This window comes from Aethalodelphis obliquidens, unplaced genomic scaffold (genome assembly GCF_003676395.1).
Source record: "Aethalodelphis obliquidens isolate GAN/ISIS:26980383/991018 unplaced genomic scaffold, ASM367639v1 scaffold10, whole genome shotgun sequence".
Lineage (NCBI taxonomy): Eukaryota > Metazoa > Chordata > Mammalia > Artiodactyla > Delphinidae > Aethalodelphis > Aethalodelphis obliquidens.
In genome coordinates, this window is record NW_020837954.1 from 7,688,356 (window position 1) to 7,708,047 (window position 19,692).

Sequence of the window (19,692 nt, forward strand, 5' to 3'; positions counted from 1 at the left end):
AGGTGGCCGAGTCCCGCGCCGCGGGGGTGGCGCCTCGGCGCGGCCTCACCCCGGGACGGAGAGGGGGTGAGGGCGGAGCTGGACGGCCGCCGCCTGGTCCCGGGGGACCAGCTCCCAGCCCCCTCTCCGCGCGCGCCCCCCGCACAGTGCTCATGCGCGCGGCCCAGCCTTTATAGCGGCCGTGGGAGCCGCGCTTTCCGCACTCGGGCGCAGCCGGGCGGATTCGACTCAGGTGCAGAGCCCCCGGCGTCCGGCGCAGGCGTGCGGGTCCCTGACGCCTGCCTGTTCGTGTCTCCCCTTTGTCGCTCCCAGCTTGTCTGTCTGTCTTCAGGGTGCACCCTCCTCCTGGTCCGGGGTTGCACCTCGACTCTGGGTTTGGCTTGATTTGCAGCCGGAGCGTCGCCTCCAGACTGAGAGTGGCACGAGCTCCCGGGCAGCGGCCTCTTCGGTCTCCTCCTCTCCTCGGCCGCCCCTGGGTTTCCGAGGGGTGCGGGATCCCTGAGGGGGCGGGGGGCGGGCGCGGTGTGGTGGGGACGTAGGGATCTCCGTTCTCGGGGAGCCTCCCTTGCATTCTCCCTCCCTCCCAGGTCCGAGCAGCCCCTAGGCTACCATGTCTGCAGCCTGGATCCCGATTCTCTGCCTTGGTGGGTACGCGCCCCTCACCGCCCTCTTCCCCTCGCACCAAGCAAGGTGGAGGTGGAGGCTGGAACCAGCCCTCGAGCTGTCCTCTCTTCGCAGGTGTCTGTCTTTTGCTGCTGCTGCCACAGACCGCGGGCAGCGAGGGAGCCGGTGAGTTGCGGGTTCCCGGGTCCGGGAGCAGGGCTCTGTCCGGGGGTTGCGAGGGGCTGCGGGCCAGCGCGTAGGAACGCACTCAGATGGAGCCCCTGGGCCTTGGCCGGGGGCTGGAGCTATAAGGGTGCGAAGGTTGGAGCTGCTGCCTGGCGCACCCCATTCATACCTACAGCCCATCTACTCCGGCTTACCCATTTCTCTCTCGGGAAGGGGCTCCTGGGGTCCGATGGGGACGTTCTTCACAAGGTGCGGAGAAGGAAGCCTCCCCCCATCCACACCCACAACCCCGGAGCTTCCTCTCCCCCCAGCAAGCCGAACAACGGCAGCAGAAGTGGGGGGTGTTCGTTGAGCCCCACTGAGGAGCGCCGTAGTCCCGGGTGTTCCGCGGAGTTTGGGGTCAGGGAGAGACCTTCAGACTGTCAGAGAGACAGAGAAAGGCTTCGGGAGTGAAAGAGAGGCTTACGTCGTTGTCCCATCTTGTTTGACCCCCTCGCTGTGTTTCCAGGAATGACCCCTATAAAAAAAAAAAAAAAAAAAAAAGGCAGCATTTACGGGCCCATTTCATATTCGAGAGAGTCTAAAAGGAGTGTGTTCCACACGTAGAAGTCCGAGTAAGGGTGTGTGGTTCGGTGTGTTTTATACAACATAAAAATCAAACTCTTTTTCAAAATCTATCCTTTATTTTTCTTGAAAGGAGAAAGGAAGGTAAGTATTGCAGAGGGCTGTATTCAGTGCCCCCTCACACAAACACACACTAAAGTCAGTGTTGGCAGCTAAAGGCAGAGCCTCTGGTGCCTTGAAAATGGGAGGAAAATTAAGGCTGTTTGCTAACAGGTATGAAGCTCATAGGTATGAGGCTACTGTTCTTGGTAAGGATTTTAACTTGCCCAGCAATCTAGAGTGTTTCAGAGCTAAGGAATCAGCATTGTACCTTTCATGGCGTCCTGCCTTCCTTTCCATGGAGGTGTACAGTCCAGGGCTGGGCACAGAGGGCTCTTAGAAGAGGGTCCTTGCTAGAGGCAGGCTTCTCAGTGGGGCAGTATGACCAGACAGCACTACTGTCTTGGAAAAAGAAAAAAAAATTTTTTTTAATAATTAACATCTGTTTCAAAAACGTTTGGAAAACATCTGTTTCAAAAAGGTTTGGATAACCACAATTTCCAGTGTTTGGAAAATAGTATTTAAAAACATTATCCTCAATTTAATAGTCACAGTAAATTGATGAATTAATATGTTGTATTAAGTTATCTTGTTACATGTTGTCAAGGGCTTGTCTCTAACATCTTTTGTAGTAAAAACTATGATTATTAGTTGGGTTGACCATGTAAAACTTGAGAGTATTAACAGTGCTTTCTAAAACTGCATTCACTGCCTGATATATCTCTCTGGACAGATCTGGAGCGGAAATAAGCAGGTTCAATTCAGATTAAAATGCTCCATTCTGAACGGACTAACTTCTCTGTTTCCTGTCCTGCAGGAGTTACAGAATTTTCCTTGGGCTGTGTGACCTTGGGCAAAATAACCCCATGGCTTTAATTACTTCAGCTGAAAAATGAATGATTGAGCTAAATGATGTTCTGTAAAGTGAAGCACCTTTTTACTGGTTTGCTTAAATTAAAATATAATTTTAATGCGCTGCATTTGAACAAAACTGATATAAATGGCCCTCAGAAGCAACGGATGACTTAGATTTGTGCATGTTTCTATAAAAATGTTCCTCAGACGTTCAACCCAGATTTAATATCTTCACCTCAGGCAACTATGTACACAGTTGTAATCAGAGTTGAGGTTCTTATATTTCTAGAATGAATTTAATAAATGGTCAGTGACTAATGTTATTTTCTAATTCTGATATATTTCCAATTATGCATCTCCAAACTGATAAGAACTAAAATTCTCCCATTAGACTTTACAATGTCTGAGAACTAGATTAAATTGGAAAACTGATTTTTGGCTTGCTAAAATCTGGAATGGTGGGGAACAGTACCTACATCAATATTCTTAACAAGAAGTATAGAAATTAGGGAAGTAAAATTTCAATCTCATATTCTAGTTCCCCCACCACCACCACTTCCCTAAATGTCCTAAGAATGGTTTTTACGTCTCTCCTTTCTCTTCAGTTCCCATCGCTATCACATGCTTTACCAGAGGCCTGGACATCAGGAAAGAAAAAGCAGATGTGCTCTGTCCAGGCGGTTGCCCTCTGGAGGAATTCTCCGTGTTTGGGAACATAGTATATGCTTCTGTATCAAGCATATGTGGTGCCGCCATCCACAGGTAAGCTCCAACATGCCAAGGGGAGAGAAATGCAAGTGTGATTATTTCCCTTTCTCTTTAGCCATCTGGACGCCCCCTCCCACCTTTTCTTTCTTTTGGTACCAATTTTGGCCATAGAAGATGGATACATTTTTAAGGTTTTCCTGGATATCCTTGAGTCACCAACTACATAAGGGAAGCTTTCTGACTAAAGGCAAATTGCATTATTTCTGGATAGCTAGAGTCCTGTGATTCTAAAAACATTCTTAATCATGTACTATATTACTGAGTTTTTACTGTATGACAGCCATTATTTTAACTTCCACGACGACTCTACAGCTGTACAAGGTAGGTACAATTTTACCCCATTTTACAGATGAGGAAACTGAATTCAGAGAGTTGTCAAGTATCTTGCCCAAGGCCACCACTGTTAGCAAGTGCCAGAGCTGGGACTGAAAGCCCAGGTCTGCCTCCAGAGCCCATATTCATCACCACTCTTCTGTCCTGTGAGAGAATGGCCAGTATGACACTTTTTAAAAAAAAAAATGAAGTTCAAGGACATGTAGTTAGGGTATTTTAGAAGACTGTTTGGCACTCTTAACTCTGATCCTCTGAGCTGTAGGGAACAGGAAACTGCAAGTGTGTCCTTATTAACACTTAAGAAGTTTCACAGCACAAAACCATTTCCCTAGGTGGATTTTGTACCTGGGTAAGCAAGTTTTTAAAAAGGTTGACAGCATCCTTAGATGGCTTCCCTGCTGAACTATTTTCTTGATTAATCAGAATAATAGGTGCAGTATGGCAATATAAGTCAGTCAAATGCCCCTGAAAAAGTGTGGATAGAGTCTCAGCTGTTATTCTTGTGTTGCAGGGGGGTAATCAGCAACTCAGGGGGACCCGTAAGAATCTATAGCCTACCAGGTCGAGAAAACTATTCCTCAGTAGTTGCTAATGGCATCCAGTCTCAGACGCTTTCCAGATGGTCTGCTTCTTTCACAGTGACAAGTAGGTACAATTAAAGTGTTCTTACTTTTGTGTAAATATTGTCTCCCCAACCCCCCAAAAAGTTTTCTGCTTTTCTCAGCTCAACCTCTTTGACTCTGATGGAAAAACTTGTGATCAAGACTGGAAGGGTCAACTGTGGGTTAGAGTCAGGGGATCTGAAGGGTTAAGGACACACTCAAGCCAAACTTGGGTAAATGGGAGGAAAATTATCTTGCTGTCAGAAGATGGCAATAGAAAATTGAATTGCCTGCAATCAGAATGCCCTGACATTTACCAAATAACCCTAACTCAAAAAAACAGGTGAATGAATGTGAACTCATTTTATGGTGATCTTTTAAAAATACGATACAATAGATGAGAATCCATTTTGGTTCTTTGAAACTAGCATGCAGCAATTACTCTTGCAATTGCCATCACTCTATTACATTTATCATCCTATAGAACCCTACATTAGATTCATTATGCTTTGATGGTAAGGAAGGAAGAGGAAAAAATAGTCTTCTCTTTATTTTAACAGAAGGCAAAAGTGGTACCCAGGAAGCCACAGGACAAGCAGTGTCCACAGCACGTCCAGCAATAGGTATGAAATATGGAACCTATCTCCTAGTTGCCTGGCACAGCATTAGGAAGTTATAAATAAGTGTTATTGATAAAAGCTTTCCTTTTTTAAAATATTGAAACACAAAGCAAATACCTTTACTGGTATATTGCATAGGGAAACTTTCAATTTTATATTTCAAATTACTTATCCTTCTTTTATTTTCATTTATAAACTCTACTGCTAGACATTCTCTTGAAGTCCTACCATTTCTCCCTGATTTGATAAACTATGCCTAGAAACTGGTCTAAGTAAAAGTACCATGAACTTCTAGTTCCATTTGTCATATGAATAAAAGAAATGAGTGCGTGTCTATTTGAGAAATAGCCAGGGATCTCCCTTTCTAAGACTGTGGCAATTTTAAAGTCAAGGAAATGAAGAACATTAGAATCTAACTCTGAGTTTCCAATCCGACCTCATCTGTGGGTTTGGGATATCAAAGTCCTGGATTGGAGGCATATTAAATATGAAGGTCTACTACAGTCCTGACTTGTTTTTTTGTTGGGGCATTGCTTCCCTAGTCCAGAAAATCATGAGGAAATTAATTTTTAAAAAAAGTATTTTCAAGAATGATGCTCCTTATCATGAGCTTTTCCCTTGTGGGTCTCTTTCTATGGAACTGTCTTCCTTTTGCTAATGCCAGGTGCTTTTTTTTTGTTTCAGGTAAACGACTAAAGAAAACACCGGAGAAGAAAACTGGCAATAAGGGTAAGAGTCCGGATATCCATTTGGGAATATTTTCTCTCTCTCCCTCCCTTCTCTTGAAACTGCTAATGGAAAGACTTGTTTGGGTGTTCACAGACTGTAAAGCAGACATTGCATTTCTGATCGATGGAAGTTTTAATATCGGGCAACGCCGATTTAATCTACAGAAGAATTTTGTTGGGAAAGTGGCTCTAATGTTAGGAATTGGAACAGAAGGACCGCACGTGGGCCTTGTTCAAGCCAGGTACCAACCTTGTTAAAATGGGAGGAGACTTGAATGATGTCTTGAATGATGAAAAATGATCAATCATTTTGGTGGCTACATACATTTCAGTTCAATATAAACAAATTGAGGTGTGGACAGTCTGGATTCCCAAATTATGAAGTCAGAATTTAAGACTGTCTGAGCAGACTGGGTAGGTATAAGTGCTTCCTTTTTGGAATAAAAGGATTTAGAGAATTATATGCTATCTATTTGAGGACCAGAAGGTAGGCTAAAAGTCTTGTTGCTCATACAGATTACTTCTGCACATCTGCTCTGCTCAATTCCTAATTTCTCTTCCCTGAAGGAGGAAGCAGTGATGTTTATTTCTCCTATTTGGTCATTATTCTTTTTAGCTCTTTCCATATTCCCTTGATGGGAAATCTGAAGCTTAACCTTTTATTTATTGTATAGTAGTGTTTATTCATGTCTTTTAGGATTATCATATGCTCATTAGAGAAAGCTTGAAAAACATATAAAACACAAAGAAAAAAAATTTCCCAAATATACCCCTCTGAGATAATCAATGTAAAATGTTGTATTTCCTTTCAGTATTTTAAGAAAATATTTGATGGTACATATGTGTGTATTTCTTTTTTCAAAAGCTCAGATTATATCAAAAGCTCAGATTATATCAAAATACTGATGCTCACAATACTGAGCATTATGAGCTCAGTATCACAAATATTCTTCAAAAAATGATGTTTCGTAATGTTCCTTAGCATGATTTATTTAACCATTCTATTGTTTTTTCACAATTACACTGTGCATCCTTATGTCATCCTTGTGCCATCTCTGATAAATTCATTCGGCTAGATTCCCAGAAGTGAGATTGGGTCAAAGGGTTCTGACATTTTTTTTTTTTTTTTTTTGCGGTACGCGGGCCTCTCACTGTTGTGGCCTCTCCCGTTGCGGAGCACAGGCTCCGGACGCACAGGCTCAGCGGTCATGGCTCAAGGGCCTAGCCGCTCTGTGGCATGTGGGATCTTCCCGGTCCGGGGCACGAACCCGTGTCCCCTACATCGGCAGGCGGACTCTCAACCACTGCGCCACCAGGGAAGCCCGGGTTCTGACATTTTTAAGGCTTCTGAAATAAACAGTTAAATTGCTTTCTAGAAAGTTGATTCAGTTTAAACTACTATCAGCTGTGTGTAAGGGTGTCACAAGTAGGATTACAAATATTTATATTTGTTCTTATCTTGTTTTTTACAATTGGTTCTTAGAATTTTTTTTGGTGTAAGAATCATTAACTTTGTTGATTTATACATAATTTAACCATTGTCCCATATCTTAAAAAAATGAGCTTCTTATTCCATTCATTTGTGATATCAATTTATAACTTTAGACAAATGTTTCTTTGATCCATATGTTAATTCTAACATCTTTTCTACAATGCTTTGATTATTGTAGCTTTATTGTATATTTTAACATCTCATAGGGCAAATTCCCCTCAATATTTTTCTTCTAATATTTTTTCTTTGCTGTTTTTACCTAACTCTTTTTCAAGAGGAAAGCTACACTACTTTGTAGACGCATACAAAGACTAGCTTCTTTATAAACGTCCTGATTTATGATTTTTCTATTTTAGGAAGAACATTAGAATAGATAAACTATGTCAAGAGTTTATATTTAAGTAGAATAAGAGAATATCTCATTAAGGATGCAAAACTAAGACTAAATCTCATAAATAATAATTTGGATAGTTGAAAAGTGACCATAAAAATGAAAAGATTATCGACTCATGAAAACTGATTTTGTGACCCAACCACCAAGTATATAGAAATCATGCCACCAGGTATGCAGAAATACAATGAGTGCTATTTCCTTCAGAAATCTTGACTTAGTGGCAATTGATAATGCTAAGATCTTAAAATTTTGCACTGATGAAATTTTGACTTATCTAAAAGTTTTAAACACAAAAATTGTGCTTTAACTAATTGTTTTCACTCAACATGGTCTCTAATGAACACAGAGTAAGTTATAAAAGCTGAAATTCTTTTACTATTAAATATGAAAAATCCCAAATCTATTAAAATACACATAATTGTAAGATTAGCAAATGTCAATATCATTTATCATAAGAAAAATTCAATATTATAATACTTTATAATTTGTTTCCTTGTAAGTTTTCTCATTTTAAAAATGTTGGCCTTAGTGTCACTGAAATTGCCTCTTCTGACCAGAGACCTGGGTTAATAGACCCAGACTATTCAGGGCTTCCAAGGTCCCCCACTGGAGCAGACCTAGACTCACACCCAGCTATGTTCCAACTATCTGGTGCCCATCTCTGCAGATTTCCATTAAGCCCAGTGCCCTGAGCCACCCAGTTTCAGGTGCTTCATATAGTTTAGGAGCCAGACAAACCTGAATTTAAAATGTGGTTATGTTTTGTTGGGTAAATTACCTAGGTGTTCTGGGCCTCCATTTATGTAATAGGGATAATAATTCCTACCTTGTACAGTTATGATGAAATGAGATTATACATGTAGTATGTATTTAGCATATTACCCAGAATACAATAAACCCTCAAGGTAGCAGTTGTTTTTGTTACATTTTTTGAAAGAACCCTAAAAATTCAAGTAAGGATGCAATATACCCTAGTTGGCTATGCTGTGGAATTAAGAAACTTAGGTATTGTCCAATTTAAAGACTTTTTTTAAGGTATATAATATTGCTTGTTTGTTTTACATTTCCAATTTTCCCTGGATAACATTTTTTCCCTTTTTTGCCTAGTGAACATCCCAAAATAGAATTTTACTTGAAAAACTTTACATCAGCCAAAGATGTTTTGTTTGCCATAAAGGAAGTAGGTTTCAGAGGGGGTAATACCAATACAGGTAAGTAGACTTCGGCATCTGGGATGTAACACAGAGAGGGTTATGAATGATCAGACATGTAAGACAGTATTATGCTATTTTATATAAGCAGAAGTGAAACTCTTCTTCCTGGCACTGATCTTGGTTAGGTCTGCACTTGATATCTGAGATATTTAATTTATAATGGAAAATGTACCAAAGGGTTTATTGGTATTGCTCATTTTAAAAAATATAAGACGTTGTGACTTATAATCCTCAGGTAGGGCAGATGTCACTTTAGAAAAGTACCTGTTTAGAATATTTAAAAGAAGCAAAGATCAACAGACTCATCTAATGAATGCAGATGTGACAGAAAGAACTAAAATAGAATGCTGGACCTTCTGAGGGGAGACTTCTTGTTCTGAGCCCGTAGAGGTACTCGTCAGTCACTAAGGGGCTAGATAGAGAGCACAAGTACAGAAGTGGGAGTCAGGTTTATGTTTCTGACTGGTGATTGATGTAAGGAAAGGAAATGTAATGCTCTGGGGGGTAGGTGATGGAAGAAATGTGGGTTGTGAAGACAAAAAATAGGCATGATGGATAATTAAACTTTCCCATCTGATGCACGTGTTAAAGAACTGAGTTCTATATGTGTTAAATTCTTAAACTTGGAGGCATCAAGTTCATACAGGGAAATAGAAGTGTCATTTTAAGCAGTGGTGCCATTCCAGTTTGCTTCTTTTTCAAACCTAGGAAAAGCCTTGAAGCACACCGCCCAGAAATTCTTCACAGCAGACACTGGAGCGAGAAAAGGGATTCCCAAAGTGGTGGTGGTATTCATTGATGGCTGGCCTTCTGATGACATTGAGGAAGCAGGCATTGTGGCCAGAGAGTTTGGTGTCAATGTATTTATAGTTTCTGTGGCTAAGCCTATCCCTGAGGAACTGGGAATGGTTCCGGATGTTGCATTTGTTGACAAGGTAAGGAGTTGAGAGTGTCTTCTGTTATAGTAGTGATTCAGTTTGGGACCTCTAGGCGTAGTGCTGACTGGACCATATCTGGGTTAACTTTGAAGATTCAAGATTTAATGTTTTCATAATTTTAAAGAAACAACTTTTGATTCCTTTGGTTATCTTTTATGTGTCTCTCCCATTAGGCTGTCTGTCGGAGTAATGGCTTCTTCTCTTACTACATGCCCAATTGGTTTGGCACCACAAAATACGTAAAACCTCTGGTACAGAAGCTCTGCACTCATGAGCAAATGGTGTGCAGCAAGACCTGTTACAACTCAGTGAACATTGCCTTTCTAATTGATGGCTCCAGTAGTGTTGGAGAAAGTAATTTCCGCCTCATTCTTGAATTTATTTCCAACATAGCTAAGATTTTTGAAATCTCAGACATTGGTGCCAAGATAGCTGCAGTACAGTTCACCTACGATCAGCGCACAGAATTCAGTTTCACTGACTATAGCACCAAAGAGAATGTCCTAGCCGTTATCAGAAACATCCGCTATATGAGTGGTGGGACAGCTACTGGTGATGCCATTTCCTTTACTGTTAGAAATGTGTTTGGTCCCATGAGGGACAGCCCCAACAAGAACTTCCTGGTAATTGTCACAGATGGGCAGTCCTATGATGATGTTCGAGGGCCTGCTGCTGCTGCACATGATGCAGGTAAGGTCCTTGTCCTTTGTCTGGGAAGGGAACTGGGGAGAGGTTCAGTGAATTTTAGGAGTAAATATAAACTTAAGTGTTTGTTTGATTGAACAAACATCTATAGGATGGCAGTCATTGTTCTAAGAGTTTTACCCAGTATTAACTGATTTAATTGTCAAAGCAGCCCTACTAAATCTTATTCTACAGATAAGGAAACAGACTTTCCCAAATCACACACCTAGTAAGTGGTGAGGCCAGTATTAAAATCCAGGCAGGGACTTCCCTGGTAGGCCAGTGGTTAAGGCTCTGCACTTCCACTGCAGGGAGTGTGGGTTCGATCCCTGGTCGGGGAGCTAAGATCCCCCATGCTGTGTGATGTGGCCAAAAAAGTAAAAAATAAGGATTTTGTAATCCTCTAAAAAAACCCAAAACAAAACCCAGGTAAGTGTGGCTGAATCCTTACCTAACCACTGCATTTTGGGGAGAATTGCCATGAGAGCTGTCATATGTCAAGGGAATGTTACAGGTGTTCATGTTTGGCTCAAACTTGGAATATATAACCCCTCAATTACAGTTTATCATAACTTACTATGAATCTGCTATTTGATAATTTATCCTTTTTTTTAGTAGTTTTCAGTCTGCCATGAGTTTTCTAAGATCACCAATTAAGACTTTAAGCCTATTCCACTTAGATTTCCTTTTCAGTGTCTTTTATCCCCCTTGAGATAATGAAACACTTATAAAAGGGTATAAAAAGGTTCTTTCTCTTACCCCAACCTTAATATTACCTTTGGTAAAGGCCACTAGTTCCTGAAGAGATTAGCATGTGTGTTGCTGAGATCAACAGGCCAAGAAAAAGCTGAGGTTCCCTTTCCTGGGATAAAAACGGAATGATTGGGAGTCCAATTATATATATAATATATATATATTATATATAATATATATAAAATATATTTATATATAAATATAAATATATATATATATATTTTTTTGCGGTACGCGGGCCTCTCACCGCTGTGGCCTCTCCCATTGCGGAGCACAGGCTCCGGACGCGCAGGCTCAGCGGCCATGGCCCACGGGCCCAGCCACTCCGTGGCATGTGGGATGCTCCCAGACCGGGGCACGAACCCGTGTCCTCTGCATCAGCAGGCGGACTCCCAACCACTGCGCCACCAGGGAAGCCCAATAATATTTAAAAAAACAAAAATGCTAACTTGGGAGGGGGAGAATGAAGAGCCTTACATTTTTCTATACTCCTCTGTACTTCCTTTTCCCTATTTAATTCCTAATGACTTTTGCTTTTATACATTTATTAGCACCTCTGCTAGTGCACTTGTGTCCTTTTATAGGTATTGATGGAATACTGTTTTTATTAAGTAGAATAGAGAATGGATACCTGCAATTTAAGCTATATATACAATGGCTTATTTTTATACATCTGTCTTAATGTATTCTTCAACTAACTTATGTTGAAGACCTTTTTGCTATCATACTCCTTAAAAGTGTAGCTTACTGAATTTATGGTTAACAGGATTGGATTAAGGCTACATAAAGTGAACGAAATAAATTCAAATATATTCTCCCTATGTGATTAATTGAACTTCAGGAGGTTGGGCCGCACTATTTTCATGAAAGTTATCCTTTAGTGATAGCGAAGTGAAAGTTAACAAAAGCCAGAAGATAGGATAGGTGTTCAGGGCTAGGGCACAGCTGTTTTGATTTTTTAACTGTAATTATAAACTGGGCCTGAGCTTGACAATCTGAGCTTGAATGTAAAATTAAAAGTGAAGAAAACTGAAGGGGAGAAATTTTTTTGACTTCTTTCGCCAGGGAGAGGGGAGGATTAGCTGGTGATGATAAATCAGTAATTGTTTCAAGTAGCTTTTACATCATCAAAACCTGCTTTATTTATGTCTTAAGTATTCACAACTCTGATCACTGTATACCACTAGAAGGGTGATGAAGCTTTGGATAGAAGGGAGTAACTATTTCAGAAATTCTAAAAATTTCATGTGGGATTTCCTCCAGTACATAGATGGTAGTCTACACTTCATAGACATTTTTTGGCGGTTTTTGTTACTTTATTTTGGCTGCGCTGTGCAGCATGCAGGATCTTAGTTCCCCAACCAGAAATCAAACCCCTGCCCCCTACAGTGGAAGCATGGAGTCTTAACCACTGGACTGCCAGGAAGTCCCTGGCTGTTTTCATCATCAGAAAACTTTTGCTTTGGGATTAAAGACTGTCAATTTTTTTAAAAAATAACTTTATTTTTGGCCACATTGGGTCTTCACTGCTGTTTGCGGGCTTTGTTTAGTTGCTGCGAGTGGGGTCTACTCTATGCTACAGAGTGCGTGGGCTTCTCATTGCAGTGGCTTCTCGTTGCGGAGCATGGGCTCTAGGCACGTGGCCCTCAGCAGTTGTGGCTCGTGGGCTCTAGAGCACAGGCTGAGTAGTTGTGGCACACAGACTTAGTTGCTCCGCGGCATGTGGGATCTTCCCGGACCAGGGCTTGAACCAGTGTTCCCTGCATTGGCAGGCAGATTCCTAACTACTGCGCCACCAGAGAAGTCCCTGTCAATTTCTTACTATTGGCCAGTTTGCTAATGCAACACATAATGAAATGGGAGAAACAATTATCACTCACAGAAGACTTGTCACCGTTCCCCAGACAAGGCAAGAGCCTTAGAAACTTTCATCATTTATATATCCCATCTTCTGTGTCATTTTTTCTTGCTCTATTATACTGGCTATGACTCCAGTATAACAATTAATTGTGATGATAGCAGGTTGTCCTTCCTCATGCCAAACTCTGAGTAGTTTTCACCATTTCACTAAGTATGTTTGCTGTAGGGTTTGTTCTTATTTGTCTTTAGGTATTATCAGGTTAAGAAAGCTTCCTTCTCCTTCTAGCTTACTGTGTACTATCATGAATGGATGTTGAACTTTATCAAATTATTTTTTTCTTTCAGCGATCATATGACTTATCTGTTAAGGTGGTAAACTGCACTGATGGCAAAACCTGTGGTTTTGACCCAACTGTTTAGCCACTCTCATCACGATTACTGCTAAAACCAGCCCAACAATTTGGTACAGGGGATTTAGTTCTTCAGGCATTACAAGGCAGTTTTGTCTGCAACTATGTACTAATGTGTGAAAAATATATACACATAATTTTATACATAAGCTGGAACTTGGTTTTAATTGACTTAAAAATACTTCTATTGTAGGTATCACCATCTTCTCTGTTGGTGTGGCTTGGGCACCTCTGGATGACCTGAAAGATATGGCCTCTAAACCAAAGGAGTCGCATGTTTTCTTCACAAGAGAGTTCACAGGATTAGAACCAATCGTTTCTGATGTCATCAGAGGCATCTGTAGAGATTTCTTAGAATCCCAGCAATAATGGTGACATTTTGACAACTGAAAGAAAAAGTGCAAGGGGATGTATAAGTTGTTTTTAGTAATACTGAAATACTATATAGCATACTAAGATCAGACACAAAACTATTATACTAAAGATGGCAAAAATGTAAGCAAGTAAGCATTCATTTAAAGTTGCCTTCTAATTACAGTTCAGACTCCATTGTTCAAAACACTCTGCTGAGGCTTCATAATCACGAACCTTAGAAACTCAGGAAAGAGGAGATACCGTAGATTGTAATTTTAAGAGTTCTATTTTAACATGCATATTAAATGTATAGATATGCAAATTCTATAGCTCAATAAAAGCAGCTGATATTTAGACCAAAAGCAACATTCCTTCTCTAATTCTGTATTACACATATAAGGAAAATGAGAAACAAACAGAAAACAGCTCAACTTAGTTCAAATATATATTGACCCAAGCAGATGTTGTCTTAAAACCAGTCAACAATCTGATTTTAAGATCTTACTTAACATACTAAAGTTACTTAACATACTAAAAGTTATAATTACAGACGAAATGGAAGCGATTTAGGTATCAAGCCTCTTTTGTAGTGTACTTTCATAATAACAACAAATATCACACTGAACAAGACTGAAGAATTGCCTGGTATTTTTCTATTTATAGCCTTAATTTTATGTGTATTTATGTATTTGGCTTATACTCTAAAAGTCAACCATGTATTGAAAAAAATATTAAGTTGGTAAAATTTTACTTACCACTTTTAAACACTTAGCTTTAAAGAAAAGCACACCTTTCAAAGAGGAGAACTGCAGGAAAGAATATTCTACTTTGACTATTTAAGCAAAAAAACTGCTAGTGACTATTATTCTAAGGTCCCTTACTTATTATTCCAAGTGTCTCCCCCTAGGGCATGGTAAAAATTCTATTGACACATTAACCACTTCGTGTGGAAAGACCGAGTTTTTTTCTTAAAATCATGCAATAAGACTAAATATATTTATTTTCTGTTCCAATTACTTATTGAATGCCTACTGTTTTAGGCATTATGCACAGCCAGTACCAGGTTAAACAGTTGATTACTTGGTTCAACAAAGTTGTTTTGTAATTAATAGTATTTTTACTTAAACAGTTGGTTCCTAAGAAAAGTGATCAAAGTGAAGTTGGTTCCTAAGAAAAGTGATCAAAACTCCCTTTATGTAACTATCATTACCTCACCAAGAACTCTCTTCTCCGACGGAAGTGCTGTCATACCTTATCCTGCCTGTCTTCTCTAAGGACAGGATCTATCCTCTCATTCATCTGCACACTCTATTTCCCATCACACATACACTGATCCTATCTGAAATGGTTTACAACCAGTTGACCTGAAAAAGGTGTTAACTGGAAAATTTATACTCCAACAAATCTTTTGAGTTTAACAATTTTATAGCTTGTGTAAAAGCTTACGTATCAGAGAGCAGAACCGAAATTGCCTTTGACACTACATAAAAATTTGACCAAAGAGAATATGGGAAGTCATGACTCCCCTGACCGCCACTGCCCCCACCCTTTATAAAGCTACAAATATGACCGATTCATGTAACGAGGAGAATTTTAACAACACAAACGGGTTTAACATGTTTTTTTCCCAATAAATAGACAACTTTCAGCTGAGAATACCACTCCTTAAAAAATTAAATGAAAACCCAGCCTCTAGTCATTAGCTCTTTAAAAAATTTTATAAAGAACAAAGTTTTGAGGTAACCAGGGAAGCTAATATTTTGACTTAAAGAGCAGCAAGAGAGTAGAAGTGAACACTTTATATTTAAGTTACTGTTAATTATTTTTTAAAACTAAACATAATCAAGATAGAGTTAACAACTAAAAACAGAGTAAAAGGATTTTTTAAAAGATATAATTCAACTTTGCAAGCATGCCTAAATTTGTTATGCTAGCCTATTTATAAGCCTTAATGCATTAAATGAGATGTTGGTCTTCTTTGAAATATGGAAAAAGTACATGAATAAATATGAAAAGAGCAGAATATGATTAAATATTGGGAAAGTCGACATATTAAAAAGTTTGTATATAAAAATACTCAAACTTTATGTATAAAGCACCATTTAATAGTCAAATGAATCTACATAATTTCCCATTAAGTCACAAATGGAAGCACACAAATAAGATATTCTTTTTGCATCCTTTTAGTCTCTTCCAAATGTTTAATATTGTAGAGAAAATACAACCAAAGTAGATAAAAATAAACATATATACTATTTTTATTCATTTCAGTTTTAATACATTTCAAAAAAGATGAATGTTTATGCATTGCAATGATGATAATCACATTTCAGTTCAACAGTAATGCATTGGCTTGGAACAGCTGCCAGAAACAATACTAGCTTTGGAAAGCTTGTTCCTAAAGTATTAAAAAAAAAAAAAAAGGAAGAGAAAATGCCTCTTTAATTTATTCATTAAGTTGAATGTTCAATTCAGAAAACCAAAAAAACAATACTTTAAGAAAATTTCTGAAACCTTTTAGTGTTTCACCAGCATGACTAAAATTGACATTTCGATTTTTATGGTAGGTGACAGAATTTCTCAATGTACATACAATGTAATTTTCTTTTTTTTGAAGTAGGCATTCAAATAGAATTTTGCCACGTTAAGTTTCTAATTGCATTTGCAATTCCCTTCAAAGAAAAAGGATTATTACCTTGTTGAAGGAAAAGTTTGAAGATATTAATACTTAACATTTATGAGGATAACTTTTAATTAATGAACAATGCAATGTTTATTCTCTGCTGAACTTTTCTGTGGGAAACAGGTTTGGCTAGATAGGAAAGACAACACTATTAATTGAAATTCAGATTTAATAAAGTAATAGGGTATCTTAAGGAAATGATTTAAAACTGCATATCTGCTGGTTTTGTTTTTTGGTTATTTTGATTTATCTAACTTACTTCAATAGAAGATTTTTAAATCCCCAAATTGGGTGAAATACTTAGAAAGGCATTCTTAACAGTATTAACTGTTCTAATCTTATTAGAATATCAATAAACAGTACAAAGTTTAAAAGAACAGCATAAAAATGAAGGACTCACTGAGAAATCATCTCCATTTCCTACTTTAATGGAGAGTAAAGTATTGCACTTTATTATTCAACACAAAATAATGTAGCCAACAGTAACATACAGGTACACAATTTAATATTTATTATATGCATTTTATATACATTATTTTTCAACAGCTGTACGTTCGCTATGTGGTACAATCTTAAAAATTTGCTGATTCATAGTTTGTAAAACAAAAACCTTACAAAACTCATCAAAACTCGCAAACTGATCAGAAAAGTTTTTTGGAAGACTAGAAAAAATACTTTATTGTCTTAATCATGCATTACACAAACAAAATCTTTAGTTACACCATAAAATTAAGCACATCTGAAAAAATAAAACAGGGATAACTAGTCCAAACACAGCAGATTTCTGTATCCTGATTCAACTATTTTTGTATCCTATTTGTAATGCAAATAAAATTTTACTCCAAATATTTTAAAACAAGATAGTTTTCTCTGGAATCATGGTAAACCAAGATATGTAACTGGGGGGAGTCACCTTGGTTTGTAACTTAAACTATAAAATACTCCATTTTTAGTCTATTTTAGACTATTCAAAGAGTTCCAAAATAGATATACAGGTTCCTTTAGCACATTAATAAAAGGATATAAAGACCAACAAAAAGTGAAATAAATAATAGGCTATTAGCAAGATGGATAATCCTTGATAAATAAACTTGTAAATACAGTAAGATGTACAAAATATCACATAGTGATAGGATGCCAAGATTAGTTTTTTTTTTTTTCTTTTTTAAGAGTTCATTTGGAGTACTAAACCCCACCGTTTCATTTTAATACACTTAATAGTCCTTGGTTTAAGAAGACAGTTATGTGATGTTGAAGGTGATTTAGCATCTTTATGGAAAGACTTAGCTGAGCTGTACTACGCAAAAGAAGGAAAGAGTGTGCTTACACGGCAGTGGGTCAGTGAGATCTCTGTGTTTCAGGGTTGTATAATGCAGAAAAACTTCAATACAATCTTGAGCACTGTTGTGACAGGCTAAATATATAAAAAGACTTATAAAAACTAGAATTTTATCCAAACATTTTGTGCAACTAATGCTAAAATATTTTAAGTTAAATTTTCTTTTTTATTTTTTTTAAAGCAAAATAAGTTTAAAAGGGAATCTGTGGCGTTCAACTGATAAACAGAAGATCACTAAGAGATGAAAAAAAGCTACTCTTGGAGCTCACTTCCCCCCAACAAGAGCACCACATTCCTAACCCTAAGGCAGCACACAGAGTCCAAAATAAAAGTCTTTTTGTAAGATCAGACTCCACACTGGCTTAAAGATACCTAAAAGACAGACATACGCTCAGTTCATATCCAGTACAGGCCACAAATAATGGAGTCCTTTTTTTGTCCCACGAAATACAGTAATTACAATTAAATTAATGAGCCTGATGTTAAGATGTGATTTCCACCAATTTATGCCTGCCCCAAATATAGCCTTCATCAGGCAGATCACATGTAGTGTCATATCAGTAACATTTTTGATGGCAGTGATGCAGACCCTCTGTGTCCAAGCGAATCTGTTGTTATGATGAGTTTTTGTTGATTCACACAAATACTTTGGCAAGGGCATCAGCCCCCGCACTAGCAATATATGCTTTTGATGGATGGAAAGCAACATCATAAATTGATTCATCTAATTTTTTCCTATGTGCTGTTATTTCTTGCACACATGTCTTGCTGTCCAAATTCCACAATCTAATAGAACAGTCATGGCCTGTAAAAGAATAAATGAAAAATGTTACTGAGTAACCGTTCTATTATAAAATTTGTGGGCAGTACAGGAAGTTCAGACTTACTTCCAGACATCAAGTAGATTCCATTAGGATCTACTGCTAGACTTGTAACAGCATCCAAATGAGCTACCATAGAATGGATCATTTTACCTAAATAAAACATAACAGAGAAGATTAAGTTTTTAAATAGTTACTAACTTGAGCGATCAGAAACCAAAATACAATACTGACATAAAATATCACCACAGCAATATTTTTTTATTGTGATAAAATACATTTAACACAAAATTTACCATTTTAAACATTTAAGAGGGTACAATTCAGTGGCTTTTAGAACATTCATAATAATGTGCAACCATCACCATTATCTAGTTCAGAACATTTTCATCTCTGCAAAAGGAAACCCTGTACCCACTAAGCAGTCACTCCCCATTCCTCCCCAAGTCCCTGGTAACCACTAATCTGCTTTCTCTATGGACTGGCCTATTCTGAATGTTTCATACAAATGAAATCATACAATAACACGTGGCATTTTGTGTCTGCCTTCTGTCACTTAGTATAATGTTTTCAAGGTTCATCCACTATAATAATATTCTAAAGACAATTTTAATTCTAATGCAGAAGTTTCCCAGCAACTCCTAAAGACATCTGTGTGACATGACTCTGACAGTATATGATAGTGAAAAACATAATGACTACAGGGTTGCATCAAAAGCTTAAGATCGGGCTTCCCTGGTGGCGCAGCGGTTGAGAGTCCGCCTGCCGATGCAGGGGACACGGGTTCATGCCCCGGTCTGGGAGGATCCCACATGCCGTGGAGCGGCTGGGCCCATGAGCCATGGCCGCTGAGCCTGCGCGTCCGGAGCCTGTGCTCCGCAACGGGAGAGGCCACAGCAGTGAGAGGCCCGCATACCGCAAAAAAAAAGGCTTAAGATCATGTAAAGGGGAATTAAAATGAAAATAGAATTCTTCTCATTCAGAGATGTAAAAATTATTGTATATACAGGGTTAATGATAAATAAATCACCAGGGAATATATTCCTCTCTAAAGATTCTAGTAGCAACATTTATCTTCTGAAATGTCAATCATTTAATACATTAGAAACAAGAAAGGGGAGAAGGGTGGGAGTACATCACAGAAATTACTCTGGATTTCCCCAGATAGTAGCAAAAGCACTATTCTGGAAAACATAATTTAGTGAATATCTTCATTAAGATTTGGTAAGCAAATGGATTCAACAGTGAATTGAAATTAAAAAACAAGTTGTGAATACAAAGTTGCGCTGCACGAATACAAGGGCATCAGCCTCTGCATTGGCAATACATGTTCTGATGGTTGGAAAGCAAAATCATAAATTGATTCATCCAAGAAAGGAATAAAACAGCAAG

At 38.5% G+C, this 19,692-nt stretch overlaps 2 protein-coding genes across 6 annotated transcripts in view; one reads left to right on the plus strand and one right to left on the minus strand.

Annotated features, from left to right (window-relative positions):
* The first annotated feature begins 303 nt into the window (after positions 1-303).
* On the plus strand, positions 304-13,823 carry COCH (cochlin). Its single transcript, XM_027111011.1, has 11 exons — positions 304-644; positions 739-789; positions 2,913-3,069; positions 3,920-4,053; positions 4,571-4,633; positions 5,315-5,359; positions 5,453-5,600; positions 8,352-8,455; positions 9,167-9,393; positions 9,570-10,086; positions 13,297-13,823. Exons 1-11 carry the CDS (start codon positions 611-613, stop codon positions 13,470-13,472), a joined length of 1,656 nt encoding a protein of 551 aa, XP_026966812.1. The 5' UTR covers positions 304-610; the 3' UTR covers positions 13,473-13,823.
* A 1,874-nt stretch (positions 13,824-15,697) lies between these two features.
* Positions 15,698-19,692, minus strand: part of STRN3 (striatin 3) — a 114,818-nt gene continuing 110,823 nt past the window's right edge. For all 5 annotated transcript variants that reach the window (XM_027111007.1, XM_027111006.1, XM_027111008.1 and 2 more), the window contains 2 exons: positions 18,367-18,453; positions 15,698-18,284 (listed from right to left, as the gene is read on the minus strand). In XM_027111007.1, the coding sequence (XP_026966808.1) occupies positions 18,115-18,284; positions 18,367-18,453 (257 nt within the window). In that variant the 3' untranslated portion in view covers positions 15,698-18,114. The remainder of the gene's footprint in view (positions 18,285-18,366; positions 18,454-19,692) is intronic.